The 24933-nt window shown below is 37.5% G+C and overlaps 1 protein-coding gene across 5 annotated transcripts in view; it reads right to left on the bottom strand.

Annotated features, from left to right (window-relative positions):
- Positions 1–24933, bottom strand: part of LOC140141945 (uncharacterized) — a 79025-nt gene that overhangs the window by 32897 nt on the left and 21195 nt on the right. For 4 of the 5 annotated variants that reach the window (XM_072163832.1, XM_072163834.1, XM_072163836.1 and 1 more), the window contains exons 2-6: positions 23917–24030; positions 18513–18915; positions 14463–14615; positions 13001–13095; positions 6141–10514 (exon numbers count right to left, since the gene is read on the bottom strand). In XM_072163832.1, coding sequence (XP_072019933.1) covers positions 6141–10514; positions 13001–13095; positions 14463–14615; positions 18513–18915; positions 23917–24030 — 5139 coding nt within the window. The remainder of the gene's footprint in view (positions 1–6140; positions 10515–13000; positions 13096–14462; positions 14616–18512; positions 18916–23916; positions 24031–24933) is intronic. The other variant, XM_072163833.1, reaches the window with a different exon arrangement.

Raw genomic sequence — 24933 nt, 5'->3', positions numbered from 1 at the left:
CACTGGTTAGCAACAACAGTTTATGATGCCAATATTTCCCTGAATTTGTGATTGGTCTGTATACATGTAGTGCAACAAATATTACTCAGATGTAATGATATCTGCTTATATTTTAAATATTGTTAACAATTAAATTACATGAAGTGACTGATAACAAAATAATATGCAAATGTATAGTTAGAAATACACTACCTAGGAAGATTAAAATACATGTATCAAGTAAATCCTGTATGTCCTTGTTAAGTAATTTGGATTATTTCTCAACACAATTGAACAGATTGAATTCATAATAATGGTTTGAGGATGAGGATTGAATTTTTCACTTTTTCATTTCATTTTTATTCATTAATTTCTCTAGTTGTTCACACAAATACTTATTCCTCTATTTAGGCTATATCTTTGGATCTACACTGAGGTCCGGGGTTCAAGTCCCCGTACAGGCAGGTATGTCCAGATTTTTTTCTCTGGTTATCCACATACCGTAAAAACTTGATAGATAGCATATGTGCTTACTCTTGAGTGCTTTTAAAACATGCAAACATGAAGAGCCCCACCCACAAAAGTGTAAAGGGTTTTGAGAAAATACCTCAAAACTTGGGACTTTTTATGTTGAAGCCTATGGCTAGCACGCAGAGCATTAAATACTCAGGAACAACAGGTTAGGACTAAAAGACAATGCGGTTGTGTAATGTGTGTTAATACAGTGCATGTGATTTTCCCCTATAAATAGCTATACATATCAATTTATTAAAAAAAATATTGATTTCAATATATGTACTGATTTAAACCACACTATTTTATCATGGGAATCAGACACCTGTTGTCATGGAAGCAACAATATTTTTCCTCCAAATGAAGCAAAAAGAGTGAAAATTCTGGTCTGTCTGTCTGTCCGTATTTGAGCTATCCAGATTTTATCTTTTAAAATTCATAGTATCAGCAGTTTGAAAATGACACATAGATGCTATAGCAGGCCCGTAACCAGGATTTATTGCGGGGGCTGATTTTGAAAAAGTGGACTTTTTTTCTCAAAATTGGGACCTTTTTGACCCCCCCCATTTCAAGAACTCCAAAAGACCCTATATTTGACCAAAATAGAGCTCGAAAGACCCTTGATTTTGATAATTTCAGCTCTAAAAGACCCCAAAATTACTCATTCCTCATATTTCTGGGTTTTTTTTCAGGCGATTGTCAACCAGAAAGCCAAGAAACACCCTTGATTTCAACTATTCGCAGCTCCAAAAGTCCCCATTTTACTTGTTTTGAGCTAAAAAACAAAACAAATGTGGGGCAATGCATATAGTATGCATGCCTGCATGAATCCTTTTACAATAAAAATAACCAATTAACATCTAGTACTAGTTACTGTGGTATGAAGTACAAATACATTGTCAGTAATTGAGCTATATACCACATGTCCTATACGCCAATCAATATTTGGATAATCATCCGGAAGAAAAACAATGCAACTTCTTTCAACATGGATGATATGAAGTTCATACATGTATGCAAATAGTGTGTATAACAATTGGAATATTGTGTCACTCACTTCCAATTGGATTAAATACCACATCTGCTAAATTCTGCTTACATATATACTGCAGTTGTTTTACTGGTCAATAAAGATGCTAATTTTTAAAACGTTAATGTGACAAAATGAAATGATAATTAATTGGTTGTGGATCCCCCAGGGGGCCACTCAGAATTATACTAGTAAGCATCCGCGTGAAAGAAAACGACGCAGATTTAGGGTGGTTTTGAAAAGCAAAACGAGGATCCGCGCGGATCAGCGATTAGGGTCTCAAAAAAAGGGGTGTTTTTTTAATAACGATCCTCACTTAGGTAGTTTTTTAAAATTACCCAATTAACAGCCATTAGTGGTGACATATTAATGAAGTTATTCGGCACAAAAGAATTGGTTTCCAAGCGATTTTTAAATCTCCAAAAAAATTCGGAGCTGACTTCAACAGCGCCAGGAATAGCTGATCATTATCACTGAATTACACTCATACCGACACATGCAATGTCTATCCTTGTTTAGGGGCAGATTTCAAACCAATTTCTTGCTTAGGGCTTAGGGTGTATTTATTTGATTAAAATCCTCGTTTAGGGTTAGTTTGACAAATTTCGAAAAGGGGTATAATCCTTCTTGTCTTCCATGAGCAACCGCGTCATATCGGGTATAATCTTCCTTCCAGGAGCAACCACTGGGCATGATTGACGGGCTATTCCATTGCCCGTAATAGGGTAGTGTATTTTAGCGGGCAATGCTGGATGGTGCACGCTTGCGGTTGCACGATGTACAAGGTAGACTTTCGGTCGCCACGACTTGGCATGTGGTTGTTGGTGTGGGGGTGTGTGTGTTGGGGGAGGGGGGTGTTGTCTGAGATGTTAGGGATTATTTAATAATAGTTTTTAATATTGGAAGAACGTTTTAAACTTTAATTTAAGGCATCATATACGATTTTATACTATTTTAGATTTTCAATTAATAATAACAAAATAATAAAATAGCATTTAAAAATTATATTAATAGGCCTATTTAAACTATAGGCTACAAGAAAGGGTTATGATATAGCATTCGAGATCTAACTTAATTGTGTTTCCATGGGAGTTAAAATATGTTATTTAGGTGGTCACTTTCAAGTGTCTAATCTGTACGGTAACATTTTTGAGATTTTGTTCATTATTTTCCGCCATTTTTATTTACTAATTCTTTTTGCCGCCCTTCTTCTTCCGCCGCCCCTTCATTTTGGCCCGCATTTTGGCCGCCTCTGCTTTTACCCGGGGCTGGCGCGCCTAAAGCCCACCCCAAAAAATACTCGCATGTAGGCCTAATATAACCCCCGATATAACCGCCACGAGTATTTTTTTTACCTGTAGGCAAGCTCACCCCTACAGTCGCAATAGTTCTAGCCCAAATAGCTTTTAACTCACGCCTGCTAATAATGTACTTTCATCAAGTGATGGCGCTATAAGGTTTACCACGGAAGCTGTTTGGTTTACCGTGGAAGAAGATTATACCCTATATGCAAATTTCTGACATTCTCGCTTAGGGCCAGTTTTGAAAGTCAACTCACGCGGATGCTTACAACTTTTATACGTGAGTGGCACCCCGGGGTGGATCCTTTGCTTGGTTTATCTTATATTGTTTTACCCTGCCTGTCATGGTGAAACACTGATGTCATCTTCCTCATCTTATATTTCTAAGAGGCATTTGAACTATTTCTACATAAAATCTAATACATTTTGGATAAAATGTAGGTGTTACCTTGATGCAAACAATGGACTGCAGCTTTTATTCATCTATTGTGTCCAATCTGAGTGCTGACATATTGGAAAATGTTGCTAATCAATATTCATTATACAGTACTATTATGGACCTGGCAGCCTACATTCGGGCCTACATTCTGATGTGTAATCTATCAGCAAGGACATTCAATTTATTTCAATGAAGCGCCTAAAGTCAGATGGGTGATAAAGAAGTGTACAAACACACCTTTGGAATATTCCAATTGGAAGTGATGCAATAAACCAATTACACACTATTTTCAAATAAACAGATGAAGGTGATTTATGAAACACAAAAAAGGGGTAATTTTTCACTCATCATGTTCGCACAATTGATCAAGGGCTCTTCACTTCTGAATCACATTCAATCATCGCAGATTCATTATTCTTCATTTATGATTACATGCATATAACATCACAATTTCAGTATTCTTCATTTACCATGTTTACGAATCACATAAATTATCCCAAATTCATTAATTACTCTTTTCATCGGTGCACCCGGCATGTACCCAATTTGCTATATAAGTGATATTGTTCAAAATCCTAAAGAAGGGTGTTTTTTACCTGAAAACTCACAAAATGAGATGCCAAAGGTTTTTTTTTAAAGTTCACACCCACAGATATACCGAGTGTGAAGACTGGGACTGTTACACATGCACACGCGTCGCATACGCACCCGGTTAGTTTGTTGCAATAGTGAAGCAGCCATGTTCGACAACCGGCACCACCCACCACAGTGGCGTAGCATCATAGAGGCACGTGCCCCCCCCCATCGATCTGAAATTTTTAAAATCCCATAGGAAAATTGCCAAAAAATGGCCCGCCAATCAGATCCGGTGCCTCCCCAATCATGGTCGGTGCCCCCACATGCGATGACCCACGCTACGCCACATACCTACCATATGAAAATGGAAGTCCGGCCACTGTAATTTGACATGTCTTTTATGACAAGTGGATTTTTACTTGCCCATGCATACATGTAATCCATACCACAGCTGGGATAGTGTGTTAGTGTATTTATGGCAGCAGCATGTTTAAAACATCAGCCTATAATTATTAATACCTTTGGCTAATTAGATTTCCATGCTTGTTTACATGCATCTATGCATCATTACCACATTTTTGTTTTGTTAAAATAAATGCAAAAAAAACATCTCTCCTCCACAAAAAATAAGAAACAGAAAAACAGTTTCCTCGGGTGAGTGCAAGGTGTGTGCCAAATCTGGTGAAACTGAGTTTTTAATTGGCTATGAAAATAAAGGTAAATGTGTATATTACAAAATTTACATTACATGTTTAAAAACAATTGATTATAAAAGATTCATAAATTTTTCCTGGTAAGTGAACGAAAGTTGAATGTATCATAGACAATGTTTTTTTTTTAAATTTAAATCAGATTTGTTTTAATTTTTTTTCATTCCAAGAACTGCTATACCCCATGATCAAGTCAAAAGAGACCAGTGGAATGCTATGCATATGCACAATCCTATCAGGAATGCCCCCCCCCCCAACTCAACACAAAAGTTGACAACCATGAGAGTTACCAAATTGCGCAGAAAAGGGTTATTTTTTACCAGTAGCAAGGACCATAAAATTGGCAAAATAGGGGTATTTAATTTGCACTGTCCGTGAAATATGACAGTGAAATTGGCATAATAGGGGTATTTAATTTGCACTGTCCATGAAATATGACAGTGAAATTAGCATAATAGGGTATTTAATTTGCACTGTCCGCGAAATTTGGATAAAAGGGGTACTAGAGAAAATCCAGAATTTTAATGTCAATATTTAGTGTCATTGATGAGGGGTGTTTGAAATTCTGATCTTTAAAAACTACAAAAAAAGGGGTTGTTTTTGGCCAAATTTTGTCCTTGATTTTGCATGAAAACGTGGGGTAAATTTGATGAAAGATTTGGTAACTCTCATGGTTGTCAACTTTTGTGTTGAGTTGGGGGGCAGGGGTTTTTAAATGTGAAAATTTCAAAGAAAAATTTGGTAAAATCATGGGGACAAACCTGATGAATTTTGCAATTGAAGATGATTTTTTTGCAATAAAGTGACATCATAGACATATTTTAATTGTATCCAAAAGTTAAAAAATGGTAAAAATGGTAAAAAATGGTAAATTCAATGAAGAAATAAACTTACATTTATCAAAAATGGTAAAAAATTAGAAAGTTGATTTAAATCATTAATTATTTTGAAAAAAAATCATGTGTATCCTGCATGTTTTTGCTGCTCATATCAAAAAATGGTACAATACATCTCAAAATTTGCAAACATATACAACATATACAGTTTTATGGTAGGCCTCAATGTAAGTTAGAGAACAGATTATGGTGTATGCCTCTTTAACCCCTTGGACACTACTGGTCATCTAACAGCATTTCTGATTGGTTGATAACTTGAAATACTCATTTCAATTGCCAATTATGACCAAGCTATAAACTATTTATGGTCAAACTTGCATTTACAGATGATCTTATTAATAATAATACCCTCCTTGATTGGTGCAAAATTGGACACAATATTCATTTTGGCCAATCAGCAGGTAGTTCTCATGAGGTTAAACAGAAAATACTGCCACATTTTCTCCTATATCTACAAACTAGAAAGTCTGTCAAATTCCAACTAATTTTGCTTGATCATACCACATATAGGCCCATAAACTATCAAATGTGTATCAAGATATATTTCTAATTCAACCTGCATGCACATATTATAATACAGTTTAATACAGGAACCACTCAGGCATTACCACCATCTGTGTTGTATTACAGTGTAACACACAAGCAGATCAATTTGTTACATCTGTTTAAAAAATGAATCAACAAGAATTTTCTCACCTCTTTTTGTCGTGCTGCTACTTTTTCTAATATCTCCCTTTCTCCTGTCCAGTCCCCTCCGATATCTTGTGCCATGGCTGAATCCACCGAAACTAATCTCTTTGGAGGGCTGTGTGGCTCCAATGCTTGTTTTCTCTTGGCCTGTTGGTCCAGGTCATCATCCTCGTCCGATGCACTTCCTGGGGAAGGTGTAATGGGAAACATATTGACTGCATCCAAGGTTGTGACACTATATATACTGCCATCTTCTGATAAGAGAGATCCTGGCGTGCCAGCTTGGTTCTTTGGTTTAGAGTACACTGGCTTGATCTTGGTCTTACCCCCTCTAGAGTCTGAAAGTGGTAATGTTCCAGGCCTGGAAGGGGTTGTTTCTAGGAAAGATGGGAAATTTTCATCAAAACTTGCATCCATTTCCTGAACCGAGGCCTCTTTTTCTGCATCACTTGATGATTCAACTGTATTATTGGCATCACCTGTTGTGATCTCCTCATCAGCATTTGAAATTGCAGTTTCAGTTGTGCTGCCCTCTGTTGGCAATACAATTTCTTCACTTGTTTGAATAGCAGGCTCTGCAGTAGCTTCTTCTGTTGGCACTGGTACATGTACAACAGCTTCAGAAACTGTCGTTTCTGTTGCGGTCACTATGACCTCAGGTACTGAAGAATTATCAAATGCTGACATTTCAGCTTCACTCATTGCACTCTGAATTGGAGAAATCCCAGATTCAGTACCAGATTGGCCGTTTCTGTCCGAGTTTGATGAAATGGAAGACTCTGACTTCACTTCTTCTGCAACTTTCTCAGAAGCTTCTAAATCATATTGTTCCCCTGATTTTACTTGCTCCTGATGGGTAAAATATGCCATTTGGATGACAGATTCCACATAACTGTTCACCTCATTGGTATCAATACAAATGTCATCTTGCTCTTTGGTATTTCGTGTTTGGCAATTCAAATTGGTTTGATTCTCTAATAGTAATGTATCAGCAACACTTTCCTTGCTTTGCTGATTGGTATTTTCATGTCCCAGTGTATCAGTTGTGGTTTCTTGTTCATTCTCCTCCACATTAGTAGTACCATCAAAATCACCACTTTCACACACATTTATTTCTTCCTTTGTTAGTATTGTTTCCATAGTAACACCTTTGTCTTTGAATTCCACATCAGCTGCTTGCATATTTTCCACTTCATTAACTTCACTTTGTGATGCTTGCGAGGCTATTGAATCATCCATCTCTCTTGGCACCTCTGCTTTGGTATCTAACAATGTATATTTATTATCTATTACTTCATAACTGTCCACACCCTCATTTGTCTGCTTGTCATTGTCACTAACCTCTGTCTGCTCATTTACCGATTGCACCACTTCACTTACTTCTTGCTTGTATTCAAATAAAGCCGTTTGTACGACTGTATCTACATATTCATCAATTTTTTCAGCAAGTGATTCATCTATTTCTACAGAACTAGTTTTCATTACTGCAGCACCTTCAGTTGTCACTGGAATTTCTGCCTTATCTTCATCTACATTATCCTGCTCTGTGTGGTTGATTTCATGCGAGACATTTTCATCACTATTCAATAATTCCTGTATTGCTTTTGCTGTTCCTTCTCTATGCTGCTCTGAACTTAAAATTTCACCAATGGCTGTGTCATCATCATCATTCTTAACAATTTGTTCATCTTCAAATTCTGCCTTTTTCCCTTCTTCATCATCTACTTTCATATCAACACCATCTGCATCTACTGTTATCAAAGTAGCATCATCATTATCACCATCCTGCAGTATAGGATCGTTTACTTTCATATCAACACCATCTGCATCTACTGTTATCATAGTAACATCATCATTATCACCATCCTGCAGTGTAGCATCGTCTTCTTTCATATCAACACCATCTGCATCTACTGTTATCAGAGTAACATCATCATTATCACCATCCTGCAATATAGCTTCATCTACTTTCATATCAACACCATCTGCATCTACTGTTATCATAGTAGCATCATCATTATCACCATCCTGCAGTATAGCATTGTTTACTTTCATATCAACACCATCTGCATCTACTGTTATCATAGTAGCATCATCATTATCACCATCCTGCAGTATAGCACCTTCTACTTTCATATCAGCACCATCTGCATCTACTATTATCCTAGTAGCATCATCATTATCACCATCCTGCAGTTTATCACCAACAGCATCTGCATCTACTATTATCCTAGTAGCATCATCATTGTCACCATCCTGCAGTATAGCATCATCACTTGTGTCTTCCTTTTCTGAGCTAAAAACTTCCTGTTTGTAAAGAAATGAAGACATTTGCATCACATTGTTAACATACTCCTCAACCTCAGCTGCAACTTCTTCAGGCACAGCTTCAAATGCCTGACTTTCATCGTTCTCATCTACCATATTGTCTTCTCCATCTTCTTGAATCTGAGTGATGGGAAACTGTTCCAGTCCACGGTTCTCTTCATTTACTGTGTACGATTCACCACTTGATGAGTCCGATGGTTCGTCAGAGAAAGTCTCGCTACTTTCTAATCCACCAAGAGGAGAAAAGCTGTCATCTCTTGGGATACCATGAGAATCTCCATTGATGGCAATGACTTCGGCTTCCTCGTCAGCTTCACGAAATGACTTCGTTCGCTGAAGCTCTTCCACCTTCTCAGATAACGCTTCTTTGTCAAGTACTTTTTCTTGAAAACCTGCCAATGAAATATCTCCTATATCAGATACTGAATTTTTAGGTGTCTTAGGGATGTCATGCGAGGTGTGTGGTACTGGTATGGTTGAATTTCCATTAGAGAAGATGTTGTCATCTTCAATAATTTCTTCATCCTTGTCCTTGGGAGAATAAATTTGCTGGTCAATTGGTGACAAAACTTGTTGGCTTCCTGTATCATCACTGGAAGATACAGCTAGACCTAAAAGATCCAGTGATGCTCTTCCAGGTTTCTGTCCATCATTCCTATTCAGATGATTACTTAAATCGGAAACACTCAAGTCATTTTCTACATGTTGACCTTGATCACTTAAATTCAGTTGCTCCAAGTCATTTGAGGTCCCTAGATTGAATAAATCATTGCTGTTCTTGCTATTCACACTTTCATTTGTGATATCATCCATTTCCCCTGAAATACCCAAGTTAAATATATCATTATCAGGAGCACTCTGTTGAGTATCAAAGTCAAATAAATCACCAACATTTGTATTGCTTTTAGTACTTATTGCTACTGCCGAAGGATTGTTGAAGTTGTTCAACCCAAGCAGATCGTTGGCATTCTGATTTTCAATATTTGTACTGTGTGGCAAGTTTCCATTTGTGCTATCAAAGGGGTTAATTGAAGAGGAAAACGGGTCAGCAGAAGAAGCAATATCTTGGGTACTTGATTGAGATACATCAAATGGATCCAAACCAAGTAAATCTTGTGTCTCTACCAATGGTATACTACTAGGACTAGACGGTGACGTTGCCATTGGTTCAGATGGATCAGAGGTTGCTGAAGCTAAATTACTGCTGCTTGAAATAGAATCCGCCAAGTCTCCAAGATCAAGTAGTGATGGTGGTTGTGGGGTAGAATTTGTTAGCTCTGCTAAGTCTGGTAAGAGGCTAGCTTCTGATGATGATACTCCAGTAGACACAGAAGTGTCTGCAAATGGATCAAGATCTAATAAACCTGGTGGTCCTGGAACAGTACAATCTTCTGTGATCTTTCCACCAAATGGATCCAGGTCTAAAAGCTCGGAAGTGGATGATTCCTGCCCAGCATTTGTACCACTACTTCGAGTGGTATCAAATATATCAAGTCCAAATGGGTCATCGCTATTGTGAACTGGAATAGATTCGATCGGCTCTGATGATGATAGAGATCCTAGTCCGAATGGGTCATCATCATCATTTGCATTGTTTTGATTAGTTGATGGGTTCCCTAGACTAGTTTCTAACGGATCCAGACCAGACAATAAATCAACACTTGAGAGATCCATTGTTCCAGACTTACTATCAGATTTACTATCGATAAATTCTTGCACACGCTGTGGGTCTTTCTCCAGATCCTCAAGGAACTGTTGCGCAAGTGGCATAAGCTTCTTTCTTGAAGCTGCAGTGTTTCCTTGGTCAAAAGCCGCTATTGACAAAGGGGCATTGTCTATTTCCGAAAGCTGCAATTGTGGTGCGTCCGATTCTTGTAATGTTTTCACTAGCGTGTCTTTCAAAGCTAGGTAACCAGGTGAATATATTCCTAATTGTCTTTGAGGTGTTTCTTTGTCCACAAGTGCAAGGTTTATCAGCAGCAGAATGTGAAGATTTCTATCCAAGCAAAACCTTTCAAGATCACTTTCTAAAGATGGTCTTTCTATCAAGTTCTGGATTTGAAATAAACAAGACAAAAGAAATAACATTACTTTCACTATTATTAAAGGAGTATTTCGTGATCCTAACATCCTCTTTTTATGAAATTTTTCAGTAGATATCCACGAAAAAGGCTTATTCCCAAAATTTCAGTTGATTCCGATTTTGCGTTTGCGAGTTATGCATGATTATGTGCATTATGCTGCTCTATAGACAATGTGTTGTAATTTCGTTCTGGTATACCAAAACGAAATTAAAATTTCACGATATCTTTGCTAAACAAATTAATCTGCAAGAAATATTTTGTACATAAACATTATATAGCCAGAGGTTTCCCGTGATATAAAAATCTCAACTTTTTTTGAGAAAAGTGGGGGATATGATGCTGTGGATCACGAAATGCCCTTTATTATTAACTACATTGCACCTTTACCACCATGGATGCTTACATCAACCGTTTACTACATAACACAACCATGTTCGCTCAGATTCAGACCTTTTTCATACACAGACATGCTTGGTTTAATCATGTTCATTTTAACCCTATGAGAACTACCTACCGATTGGCCAAAAAGAAGTCTTCATTATCAATTGGCCCAATCAGAAACATTGTTAGAATAATTTCACCATTTAAAATTGGGGTGAATTATTTACAAAGCTCCAATCTGATTGGTGATTAAAGTGAAGATATCATGTAATTGTCCAATCAAAGGCAATGTTAGATTGGCAGGTAGTGCTCAGGGGGCTAAACAACAGCCTATGGAGACACTAATTGTAGTTCCCCTGCTCAGTCCATGGATGAATGCATCAATGGTAAAACAATTAGGGAACGAACCAAAAGATCGATGATGTCCTATAAATAGTGGTCGGTTAAAAAATCTTGATGCTTCAAATGTCTTAGGGAACAGGCTTATTTGATGCAGTATGATCTCCTGAGCATTTTGACACCATTTTCATCCAAATCGGCCAAAAAATGAGTTGGTGCCGGCCAAAACAAGTATTTGGACAGGGGGGGTCTGAAAATCAATATTTTTGACAATAATCTTTATTATATGCCTAATTATGTTGAAGTTGGTGCTGATTTGTATGTAATTGATGTCTAGAATTCCATTTATGAAAGTTGCATAAAAATTGGAGTTGTCGTTTTCTTAAAATGGCTGTTTTCGTCCAAATATGGATGTGAGGCGCTTTGCATAAAACACGCATAAGCGATCTTTCAAAGCGGAAATTTCAATGATGTATGTATGAAGACAATCATAGTTAGTACCTGCTCAAGAAATTTGAGCGGTTTTCATAATACGGTTTGATTTTGGGAGCCATTTGAATATTTCATAGAATGCTCCCATTTAACTGTCAATGCACTTTAAAACGTGTACGTTTCAATGGAAGGCTTCCTGAGAATACGAAAAATAGTTCCACGGTCAAACGAAAAGCAATATACTGCCCACATTTCTTGAGGATATGCCATATGTGATTATCTTCAAACTGGCATCATTAAAATTTCTTGTGAAAAGAACATGTGCGTGTTTTATGCAAAGCGCCCTCACATCCAGATTTGGACGTTAAACAGCCATTTTAAGAAAACGACAACTCCAATTTTATGCAACTTTCATAAATTGAATTCTAGACATCAATTACATACAAATCAGCACCAACTTTAACAGAATTAGGCATATAATAATGATTATTGTCAAAAATATTGCTTTTCAGACCTCCCACAGACCCCCCCTGTCCAAATACTTGTTTTGGCCGGCAGCAACTCATTTTTTGGCCGATTTGGATGAAAATGGTGTCAAAATGCTCAGGAGATCATACTGCATCAAATAAGCCTGTTCCCTAAGAAATATGAAACAACACCCTTTTTAAAAGGCTGTTTAACCTACCCCTACTATAAACGTAACTAGTTTCATTTCTCAGCCGACCCCCTCCCTCCCTGCCAGAAACGTAATAACGAAATGTTGAAAATGTTGACATAATAATAATAATAATAATGACACATTCTTCAGACCGATGTTTTTGTACAAACGTAATAGAGTATTATTACTTTCACCCCCCTCAACGAAACTAGTTTTGTTTATAGGACGTCATCAATCTTTTGGTTTGTTCCCTTATGGTGTGTATAGTTGAATCCACAGAGCAATATTTATTATTGATACTGTTTGCCAGCATGCCATTAATGTTTGAGATTATAGGTATCACATTGCACATTACTCATTAATGTTCATCTGCTTGGCCTAATTAATCTACCCCATTGCTGTGCTGTACTCAACTGAGTAGCTTTTGTGTAACAGTTACACCGTGAGTCAAAGCTATGTTGTAACATTTGTTAACTGTGTTGATGCCTGTATGTGGGTTTGTGATCAAATTAACCTCATATTTGGCCATTTTAGCCCCAAAAGTGCCAATTTTTGCACGCTTCACGCAAATACAATCGCCTTTTGCACTATGTTTCATCATTTTAGCCTCAATACGGCAAATTTCATTTATATCATAAACTTACCCTAAGATGTAGTGTTATTGAGCTTAACCCAATGTTGATATTGCTGCCCAGTAAAGACTTGTAGTCCTTTTTCAATAAATCACTTGTTGACAAACCTGAAAAAACAAAATACAAACACAGAACCATAATAAATTTAACAGTATCAACTGGGGATTAAAAACTTTGCTTCAAGATGGCTTAACATGTATTTAAGCAGTCAAGTTAGCTCAATCGTTAAGGCGTTAAGACTATGGTGCGAGAGGTTGCAGGTTCGAACCCTGGCGGTGTCTAGTATGCTCTTGTGGAAAATTGAGTTTTGAGAATTGAGAATTTAGCTTGAAATTCCCTTGGACAAGGAACTTACTGCTAATTGTCTCCTTGTAACCCGTACGAAACTCGGGGAGCTGATCCTGGTTGCGATCATTATTTGTGGAATGTCGAGGGTGTGAGCTCTTGTAGCAGCAAAGTCCCCGAGTTGTTGTTAAATGGTTTCAGACATGATGTTGGGGCCGTAGTGGTCAGCGACAACCTGTAAAGTGTGCTGAGGCTTGTGGATCAACATCTAGGCATTGTGCCTGTGCCTAGCGCAATATAAATCACCGTCCTTTCTTTTTCTCAAGTCATCTCAATGAACCACTATTTTATTTCCTAAACCAGTAATTGCATGTAACCAGTCGGTTCATCCACTACTTTTGTTAGCTGCATACATATAGCTGGACTTGCTATGTACACGTCATGAATTACAGTAATCCATATTATTAAAGGAATATTTCATTATCCTAGCATCCTCTTTTTATGACATCTTTCAGTATGTATAGGCCTATACTGGATGTCTCCGGCAATCACAATATTACGCCTTATATGTTAGAAAATTAATTATCAAGCATAAATCACATGGTTTTATTTTAAACAAACTCATATTGACCATAAAAACAAATTAAAACAGCTGTCTCTCAATACGCAATATTCAAAATTCCTAGGCGCCAAGATTGTCGAGTGCAATGACGTCCCAGTAATGCAATGAAGGCTGACAACAATTGAGCACAAATAACCACGACATCATTGCACTGGACAAATTCAGCGTGGATAATGGTCCTTTCCACTGATTAAGTCCCCTCTCCCTTTCAGTGCGATTAAGTCCCCTCTCCCTTTCAGTACAGCGCTTTGATCCCTCTAAGATCCGGAAAAGGCGCTATATAAAACACCGAAATTTATTTATTTATTTATTTTTAGTGCAGATATTGGTCCTTTCCACTAATTACTCCATTGTGGGGTAGATATTGGTGAAGACACTTGGATCCACAACATGCTAATCTATCAAGGCACAGTTCATAAACCCCAAATTTGCACATTCATTAAATGACCTTTGCAAATTTGAGTACAAAAACTCATACTCTGAAACTTGAGGTCAAATTTTGCACTATGATTGTTTAATTGAAGTTATTGAACTATGCCTTTGGAATGAGTCCTTTCGTTGGCTTACCTGACACATCAAATTTGACCCTCTCTATTTCTTCAAATAGCACCTGTCTGTTTATACTGCATAACTGCTGTAGCTCAGCAACCATAGCCTCATCTTTGGGGGTTGTTTTCTTGGCTGATTCTGATAGGTTGAATGTGTCTACCAAGATAGTACCTGTGGGTTAAATGTTCAGAATTAGCAAACTTATACAGAAAGATGTGCATAAAATGTGTCAATGTTCAGAGAAAGATTTTGCATTTTACATTGCATACATGTACTCCCATATTTTGTTTTACTTTTATGAAGATACCACAGCAGACGAACACATCTTCCATCATGCTTTGCGAAAATTCTTTCAGTTGCATTGTAGCCACGATGGCGAACATACCTCAGCACGGCTACAATTACCAACGCTGTAGGTCTATGCACGGTACATGGTACCAATTATGTCCCCCGTCCTTCCTGCGACCATCATCACCCATAGTCGGCGCTGAGTTTTGGTGATCACAGATTCAAAATGTTATGAATTGAATAGAAGTAATATGAATTATCTGTGTTGATTTCAGCATAGACATTTAGTTGTTTTTGATGTGTTAATAGGGCAAGGATGTTGAAATAAATGAGGGGCAATTTTGATACGGTGACCTGCTTTATGTAGGCTAGTTAATGTGTGTGTACGTACGTGTACTGGCAGTGATATCGACTTTAGATAAACAAGATACACACGATTTGTAATGAAACATGTTGGTGCAATTCTTCCTCTGTATTGTGTTTCACAGATGACGAATTTCAAAGAAAATCCTAGTAAATTGATTGAGATTTACTATATTGGCTGTTTCCATTTCACATTGATATTACTGGATGATATGCTGTGATACATGTATATATTCCAGCCAAACTTCCACAGCTAGCTGTCCAGCGTCGAGGCCACATGCCATGTGCTTCGTAATTCCATCTCTTCTACTGCTGGCTTGATTCCGCTCACACCGCACAAACCACAGTGAGCAGATCAAACTGACTGCGGAAGAGACCGACATTGGAAAAACCCGTTATAATATTTAGCTGGTATCCGTGGACTGTTTTTTTGGTCTAATAATGCTTTAATATGGTGCTCTCTTACATTGAAAATCGTTATGGTACCCAGTTTAATATGAGGATCAATAATGTGAAGAAAAAACTAAGTGAGCACGTTACAGTACGAAGTACGCAGCCTCTAAAATGGTGTAGGTCTTCAATGGCAGGTTCCATGCGGGATCTACGCACATAGGCTGCATGGGAAGGTACGTTTTTCTGCTGTGTGAAGATACATTGTGTCATGAAAGGTTCCATGCAGCAAACTTGATGAGAACACATCCCCGCATACTTGGCTCATAATTATTGCACAACCCTAAGTACAGTTTGTCCACTCTGAAGTACAAAGTGGCAACGCGCGCGTATACATCGCGTTAACAGTGCGTAGTGCTGCGTCTCTGCTGCAGGTATGCATGCCTTAAAAGTCGGCACAAATTATGCGTCCGCGTCGGTACTTTGTACTTCAGAGTAGATGGACTGTAGTGCTGTTTTGCTATCATGTTGTAATCTGTGTGTATATCTATATATACTGCGCCAAAAAAGTATCCTTACACTTGGAAAAATAATCACAATTTAATAACTGAATCATATTGGGGTAAATTTGTTTTTGAAATAGATGCATTATCTAATCCTGCACATTATGACACCACATTGAATCCAATGTGACCTCAAAAAGTAAAGTTACAAGCAATTGAATAGACGAAGGTCCAGTTTTAAAAGTGACAAACTTGCCTATACAAGGCGCAAAAAGATTCTAACAAGTGCAACAAAGTTCAGTTTTTACTTCTCTGAACTTTTCATAACTTCCATTTTATTTGTCAGCTTTTTTGTTTCAGTTTCTTTTGTTCCTTTTGTTTTAAATTAAAAGCACGCATCAATTAACCATTTACCACTCTCAAACCAGTTGTCTAGTCCGTGGAGTGTTGAATAGGCAAGTGTGTCACTTTTAAAACTGGACCTTCGTCTGATCAAATGCTTGTAACTTTGCTTCTGGAAGTAACATTAGATTCAATGTGGTGTCATAATGTGCCGGATTAGATGGTGGATCTATTAAAAAAACAAATTTACCCTAATATAGTTCAGTTTTGAAATTGTGGTTATTTTTCCAAATGTAAGGATACTTCTTTGGAGTAGTATATGTTTGTTTTCTATTCATTTTGTATGAATTGTCCTTTTTTTTTTGGAAAAGACATGTTTCATTCTTATATACCCAACCATTTAATTAAAGTAACACAAAAAAGTGAAAATGTTGGCATATACTCAAGATTTTGCATGCTTAGACTTGTTCCAAGTCTGTGATTTTTGTGACTCGATTGTCAGAATACGTGCCTAAAATGCATGTTCTTTAGGCTCTTTTTTCAAGAAATTAGTAAAATAGTGAACTTTTTCTTTTATCTCCATTTAGGACTATATGTGACACGATCTGCTCCATGGGGGCCAAAGGAGGCATTTTTGAAAATTGAGTTACTATTATTATTACCTTGTAGTAACATTAGGCTATTATATACTGAAAACACCAAAGGTCTAGCATACTTGGTTCTAAAGTTACTAGGTTTTGTGATGTGCATTTTCTTATTTATTTTATTGTTTTTTACTCCATATTTTTGCCTTTATCTCAGTTTCAAATTTGCCGCCTTTGGCCCCCATGGACCAGATCATGTCACATATGATTAGGATTGAGCTATGTTTCATTTGACAGAACTTGATAATATTTTTTTAATCCCAAAAAATAGTGGCACTGTATTTTACTGGAATGGGGAGTAATAAAGTATTACTTGACTTTGTCTTACCACACACTTTTTCAATAAATGACTTGAAATATCAACAATCAACAGGGGACCGGTTTGGTACCTACCAAATGGGGAGCTTTTGCTGTTTTTCTGAACCATTGCCCAGAACATGAAACATGCTATACTCTTTGTGCATATTTATGTTTGTTTTCTCTGTGAGCTTAATAAAGTATTACTTGACTTATTTGTCTTTAATACCACACACTTTTTCAATAAATTACTTAAAATATCTACATACAACAGGGTATATGCCTAAACTTTTAGGGCTGTTGTCCTTGTTTTGAGGCTGATGACATGTTACAAGTGCATGCACCACACACCTACCCTTATCTACCGGCAACCACAGACATTGTGTATTGCTATCAAAACAAGGATATCTAAATCCATGTTTATTCTACAAATCATGGACAATGGAGGATTGTTTGTGTGTATAGCTGTGTATGATATACTGTATGCAACACGCCTACCAACAGAGGTCAGAATATTAAATGCATTAATAGTGGATGTGTTTTTCTGCATTTGGCATGCAACTGTGACCTACATACTGCAGACCTCCATGAACCGAGGACTGTGCTCGTTTGCAGGTAGGTCCACATTTTAAATGCGAAGTTGCACCGACATACCCCTCCTATACACCCCTACATCCCTCCATTTTCAACTTTCCTCAAAGATCGTATTTTATGTTATAAGGGGCTGTGCAATAATTATGAGCCCTGGGGAGGGCAAAATTGGGGGGACAAGAAATTTTTGGCAAGCCGAAAGGGGGGGGGGACAAGCAATTTTTGGCCAGCCGAGAGGGGGGGAAGCAATTTTTGGCACACATTCATGGGGTGCCTTTTAAATAAAACACTCTAAAGAGGCTTTAATAGGAAAACAGTACGGAAACATAGATTTAATTTTCCTGCTTGCTGCACTCGCAACCATGACCGAGGACAGTCCCATTTAGAGAGGGGAGAATGTACTCCCATGAAACTTTAAGTTATAGAGGGCAGTATTTCATGGGGTTACTTATATCTACAATGTAGACCACATAAGGTTTACAAATTGGGATCCAAAAAAATTGGCATGTGTTAAGGAGGGGGGGGGGGGCAAAGATTTTTGGCAGGCCAACCAAGAGGGAACGGGCAAGCGATTTTTGGGGGGCTGTTCGGAAATTTTACCTGCACGGGGCTCATAATTATTGCACAGCATCTTATATTGCTCAACTTACTGAGTAATAAAGTTGCTGTAGTCTCATCAAGGATCTCCTTTCCATCAAGGAGTATCTTCTCTGTAACTAATGTACAACATGACCCCACCGTCTCCAAGGTAATGTCCAATTTTCTATCTTCACCATCATGGCGGCCGTTGCTATGGTGATCCACTATTTCCACAATATCATCGTCTAGGAAAGAGTCCGAGCTAACCAGTACATTATGATCCACTAATGTGAGTAACAACTGACTCTTCTCGTGTAATGTTCTCAAGTTTGCTTCATCTCTGAAAACTAAGATATCATCGGTGATGTGATGGGCTTGTAAGCAGTGAGTCACTTCAGTTCTGACTGAGTAGTCTTGGTGGGGAATGTTCAGGATGGGAATGTACAGCACATTAGAATCACCATCTGTCTGCTTCTGAAAAGTAATAGAATGAGAGTATAGGTTACTAATTCTGATACACTGTGGACCACAATGACCTCATTCCAATGGCATAGTTCAGTAACCTCAATTAAACGACCAAAGTGCAAAATTTGACCTCAAGCTGCAGAGTATGAGTTTTTGTACTCAAAATTTCAAAGGTCATTCAATGAATGTACAAATGTATTGGGGTTTAAGAACTGTGCCCTGATAGATGAGCATGTTGTGGATCCTAGTGATACATATTACTATCTATTTTTACTAGCATGACATCTTCCCAATACACATGTTGACTCAATAGCTGTTATGCTGCCAGTCTCAAACCAAAATTCAACACACTGCAGTTCGCAGACATGATGAATATAATATGTTGGCTTAAAAGTTTTTTAACAATAAAATTGCATAGTTTCTCAATACATTACTGCATACTTTATCATATACATAGTAGGTCTGATAGAAGAACTCAATTTGAAATAGACAAATTAAAAAAAAAAATTTAAATGTCTCGAATCAATTAAGCAATAGAATAACCATGTGAAAATAATTTCCATTCACAAAACATGTCGTCATCCTTGCACCACAGCCTCAATCTTGTGGCACAGTTTAGGATATTACTGTATAATATTAATGCCAGCTGTTTCATGATGTGTACACACATTTTCAGCTAGTGAATTAAGTTCTCTAGTTAACTAAATTATCTTCCGTTTTGCTTTATATTGCTATCTTTGACTGAAAACTAGTTGACCAAAGTGTCTTCCCTAATGCTTTACCATAAAAACTTGAGTTCGCATATGTGCTTACTGCTTACTATCGAGCACTTTAAAAAAATGCAAACATGAAGATCCCCATCTATAAAAGTGTAAAGGGTTTTGAGTAAATCATTGATACACATAGTTAAACGAACAAGTATTAAATGTGTGTCTCAACCCTGGTTAGCTCAGTTGGTAAAGCGCCGGACTTTGTGGTATAATTTCATGTTTACAAAAGCGCTCAATAGTAAGCACATGATAACTATCGAGTTTTTACGGTATATCGCTATCTTTGACTGAAAACTAGTTGACAATTCCCTATTGCTTTATATTGCTATCTTTGACTGAAAACTAGTTGACTAAAATGACAGGGAAAAGAGGGACAGAATCACTTGCTGCTTGCCACAAGCATCTAAATTCTAGTGTGAAATGTACCTTGTATTGCAAATTCAATTTAGTTGTTTCCCCAGTATATTTAAACTATTAGGACTATCACTAGTATCAAAAATATTCTCATCTATTAGTGCACAGTTCTTTAACCCCAATACATTTGTACATTCATTAAATGAGCTTTGAAACTTTGGATACAAAAACTCTTACTCTGCAACATGAGGTCAAATTTCGCATTATGATTGTTTAATTGAGGTTATTGGACTATGCCATGGGGATGAGGCCACTGTGGTTCATAGTGTATTAGGTAGCAACAGAAGAGATTCCATGTATTATTATTTCAACCAATATTTCTATTCAAACCAATATTGGTTGTCATGGAAACTAACTTTAAAATATTACCAAACAATTTCCAAAAGAATTGAGTTACAATATTTTGATAAGTGAAAATAATATCCCATGGATATTGTTTGAGCTACAACAAGTTGCATTCTTAACCCCCTGAGCACTACCTGCCGATCTAACATTGCCTCTGATTGGTCAATTACATGATATTTTTACTTTAATCACCAATCAGAATGGAGCTTTGCAAATAATTCACCCCAATTTTTTTGTGTGGTGAAATTATTCTAACAATGTTGCTGATTGGGCCAATTGATAATGAAAACTTCTTTTTGGCCAATTGGCAGGTACATACAGTTCTAATGGGGTTAAACTTTAAAATATAGAGCATTTACTCAGATAATTTATGTTCTGTTCCTGCAGGGGAAAATAATATTATTTTGGCAAATAAATATTTGTGATACATGTAGGTAATAGGTATCTGTATTTAATTAGGGTATAGACAAATTATATGTATAGACAAATAACATTTCATGTATTCCTACACCTCAATGGCAGACATTAATGGTCCATTCCACCTGAAATGTAATATTGTCCTGCTTGAGCAACATACTGTATACATACTTTCATAGTGATTTTGTTGGTGCATTCACATTGCAGAACTGCGACTCTATAGTGATTAGTTAGCTAAATTTACCACCAACTTCAGGCCCGTAAGCAGGATTTATTTGAGGGGATGATTTTGAAAAAGTGGACTTTTTGTCAAAATTTGGATTTTTTGCTCACAAATGGGACTTTTTAGGTAAAAAAGAGGACTTTTGGGGCATTTTGGGATTTTTTTTGTGGGGGGGGGCATCTGTCCCCAGCCCCCCCCCCCCCGACCAACTTCAATATAAAATCCTAGGTATATTGGGTTTTTAGCAGCACATGATTACCCATCCACTGAACATGTCATTCAAAAAGACCCATCGTAACTTGGCCTGATTTTAATGTACTGTTATAACAAGGATGTCTTTGAAACATTGTTTTTAATTTCCCCTCAAGCAATGGGATATTCCAGAAATTAATGGCACCCCCATGTAAGTTTGTACCATAAATATTGGGAATTCCGAAGCCTAAAATAACATGGTGTTTTTTTTTCATGGGAATTCCCATATCTTCTTTAGGGTTTTGAAAATAATGATCTTTTTTTTTTTGGGGGGAATTCCCAGAGCAAAAACAATGGTGAAAAATTTTGGGAATCCCATGTCTTCTTTAGGGGGGTGCCTTTAATTTCTGGAATAGCCCAATGTTTGAGACAAGAGAGTAACATCTGTTATAATGTCTATTGGAAATGAGATCTACATTGTATAGATGATGTACCCTGGCACATCACACGCGACTGTTAACCCTCTCACTGGGTAAATACTCACTGAGCTAAACAAATACCAGTCATCATAGTTTTAAACAATTTGTGCGCGCTTTGCACACGTTTGTAGGTTTGCTACTCTGGATACAATTACTAAAGAGGTTCATCTGGTCTGTTGTTAAAAAACAGCTAATAAAAGTTCTTTGCTAAGAGTAACAGAAGAAATCAGACCGGGATTCCTGCTCCAAGCAGATGGATCAATAACGACATCAATCGCTTTGAGAATGCCAGGAGGTTACTGGCGAAACTGTCAGCAGAAAGTTTTTCCTTTGGTCTTGGCAAAGAACTCTTATTAGCTAATATTAGTGTAATGCTCGATCCTTCAGCTATCTCGCCTGAACGGTCTGACGTTTTTCAGAGGTAAAACAGTCTTGATATAAGCTGATAGGACTGTTGTCCACACAGCCAGGGGTAGCGCTAGGTTGCTTTTTGGGGTCCCGGACCCACCAAAATAGAGTTGAGACCCCCTGTTTTTTAATTTTCTGCAAGTTCAGGGGTCCCTGCAGACCCCCAGTTTTTCAATCTAGCGCTATTGCAGACATACTATTCATGCTGCATTTGTGCAACTCGGACTCACCAAACTCTACTCCAGACCCCCTACTTTTTAATTTTCTGCAAGTTCAGGGGTCCCTGCGGACACTGGAGTGTTTAGTTCTAGCGCTACCCCTGCACACAGCAGGTACTTCCTCACATCAGAACACGGCTAATACCCTGTTACCACCCTTGGCAGTATACTTTGACAATGGATAAAGCTATTCCAACCTCACTTATAATGCAGAACCTTATATCTCACCAATCCAGACAAATGATCTTCAAAATTCATTGAAAATTGTAACATGATCAAAGGGAATGAGTCACATGTAGAGTTATTGTCGACCCTGGTCGAAAATGAATTTTACATATGTTAGAGGACACAGGTCCTTCCTCACATCAGAATACAGCTAATACCCGGGGCTAATACACTATTACCATTCTTGGCAGTATACTTTGACAATGGATACAGCTAGTTCAACCTCACTTATAATGCAGAACCTCTTATATGGATATATCTCAGTAATCCAGACAAATGATCTTCAAAATTATGAAAAACACGTTTTCAATACCACGACAACTTTATTTTATGCTCTGCAGCATTATTTGCTGATGTGATGCAAGTTAGGCGGACAGATATAAGCGATGGATAAAGGAGGCAATTCAGATCAGGAAGCAAGACAACATCATGAACAGGGACGAGGGGCAATACAATCTTACTCACACATTTGACAATCTTCTTGGAAAACCAACTGGCAACCGCGTTGCTAAGCAACCTGTAACATCAGCGGTAAACAGAAGATCATCACAACAACATCAGTGTTGAAAAAGAAGTCTGCAAGACTTCGAAACGTCCACAGTGAGTACTGTTTCATTGGACTAGAAGTATGAAATCTCTTCAATTATAGACTATGACCGTTGCTAGGTCATCTGGCTCCCAATTACTTTGTTACGAACCACTAATCGAAATGATCACAACACAAAACCTATGGTATATCAAAATTTGGAACAAGTGTATGAGCCCAGGCTTGAACCAGTAACCACTGGTTCCTAACATGCACTACGGCAGCGAATTGAGAACTCTTGTGTTGTGCTGAGTATTCGCTGTCCAAGTGACGTAATAAATCGGATTAACTACCATAGCAATTGACGAATACAATCTTGACTATATCGCCATGCACTACAAGCAGGTTGCACTCATCACCTGTGGTTGTCTGCAATCATAGATTGAATACAATACTGCTCTTTTCAAAGATACTTATCTTACAGGTGTGAGTGATCAGAATGATATGGTTCAATGCATAGGTACCATGTGAACGTTGTAGTGCAGGGAGATATAGTCAAAAATTGTATCTATTGCTATGGTAGTTAATCCGATTAATACATCACTTCGACAGCGACATGCTCACATACAATGATAATCACATACAATGATCATGTACAATCTTTCATGGTCTGCCGCATATTAGTGAGTATTGACTGTATCTTCTTCTTCGTATATATATACTGCTTAACTTCCTTTGACGAGATAACACAAGCAGCTTCCCTTTAGAAGACACGACTAGATTACACACCTACCTTTGACACGCTATGTAAGTAGTATGCATATACAAGGGCTGACACTGCAGAGTCTAGATCGCAGGATTCATTCCCAATTACTACATGGACTTTAGTCTCATCTGAAAGAGTTGACTGTAAGAAGAACAAACAAGGATATAATGTTATTCAGTCAATTTATCAATCAGAGCAAAGTACATTTAAATTAAATATGACAAGATAGTGCCTGTTTCCCCTATCCACCCACCTAAAATATATCCGCCATGTCTGTATGTATCATCCAAATCAAGTACACAATTTTAAAATGTAAAATAAAATGAAGCTCACTACTATGGAAAAATGAGTTATTTCGTGTTCATTGTAGAACTTTCCCACCACGAACACATGGTGTGTACAGCATAGGACGCAAATGCATGTGACCCATTCCATGTCAACTCCAGGGATGTGCACCGCAGCACCTCTTCAATTTTTTTCTTTTTCTGTGTGGTGGTAGATATTAATGAGAAAGTAAAATTAAAATTAGTTAAATTTGCATTCTCCATAGTACTCTATGTTAGTCATTTACATGTGAGCTTGTACAAATCAAAAATTTGTGTACAACTCTATGGAGTAGGCGGCGTTTGGAGGTCCATAAATGTGTAAAGGAAGCCATTTACAACTTTGAAAAGTAATATTCTGGGAAACTTAGAGAATTCAAATCTGGCATCAGAAAACTTTTCAACTCCTTTACTTTAAAAGATGATGGTGGATCAAATTGTCTGACATTGGACCAACTTTTCAGGGGGGAACTCAAATGTACAAAAAATTTTACAATTCCATTTTTTGCTATCAGAGCCCTTTGGTAGGAATATCTCTTAGCAATAAAGTATTAGAATACAATATTAGATGAGAGTATGTTACCAAAGGGCTCTGACTGGCAAAAAAATGGACCACAATTATTTTTACTTTTGAGTTCTGACCCCCAAAACCAATGGTCCTGATGGACAATTTGCATTTGAGGGCCCTATATCTTTTAAAGTAAAGGAGTTACAAGTTTTC

This window comes from Amphiura filiformis, chromosome 20 (genome assembly GCF_039555335.1).
Source record: "Amphiura filiformis chromosome 20, Afil_fr2py, whole genome shotgun sequence".
Classification (NCBI taxonomy): Eukaryota; Metazoa; Echinodermata; class Ophiuroidea; order Amphilepidida; family Amphiuridae; genus Amphiura; species Amphiura filiformis.
Note: the sequence above shows the minus strand (reverse complement) of the source record. Positions and strands in the feature narration are given on the sequence as shown.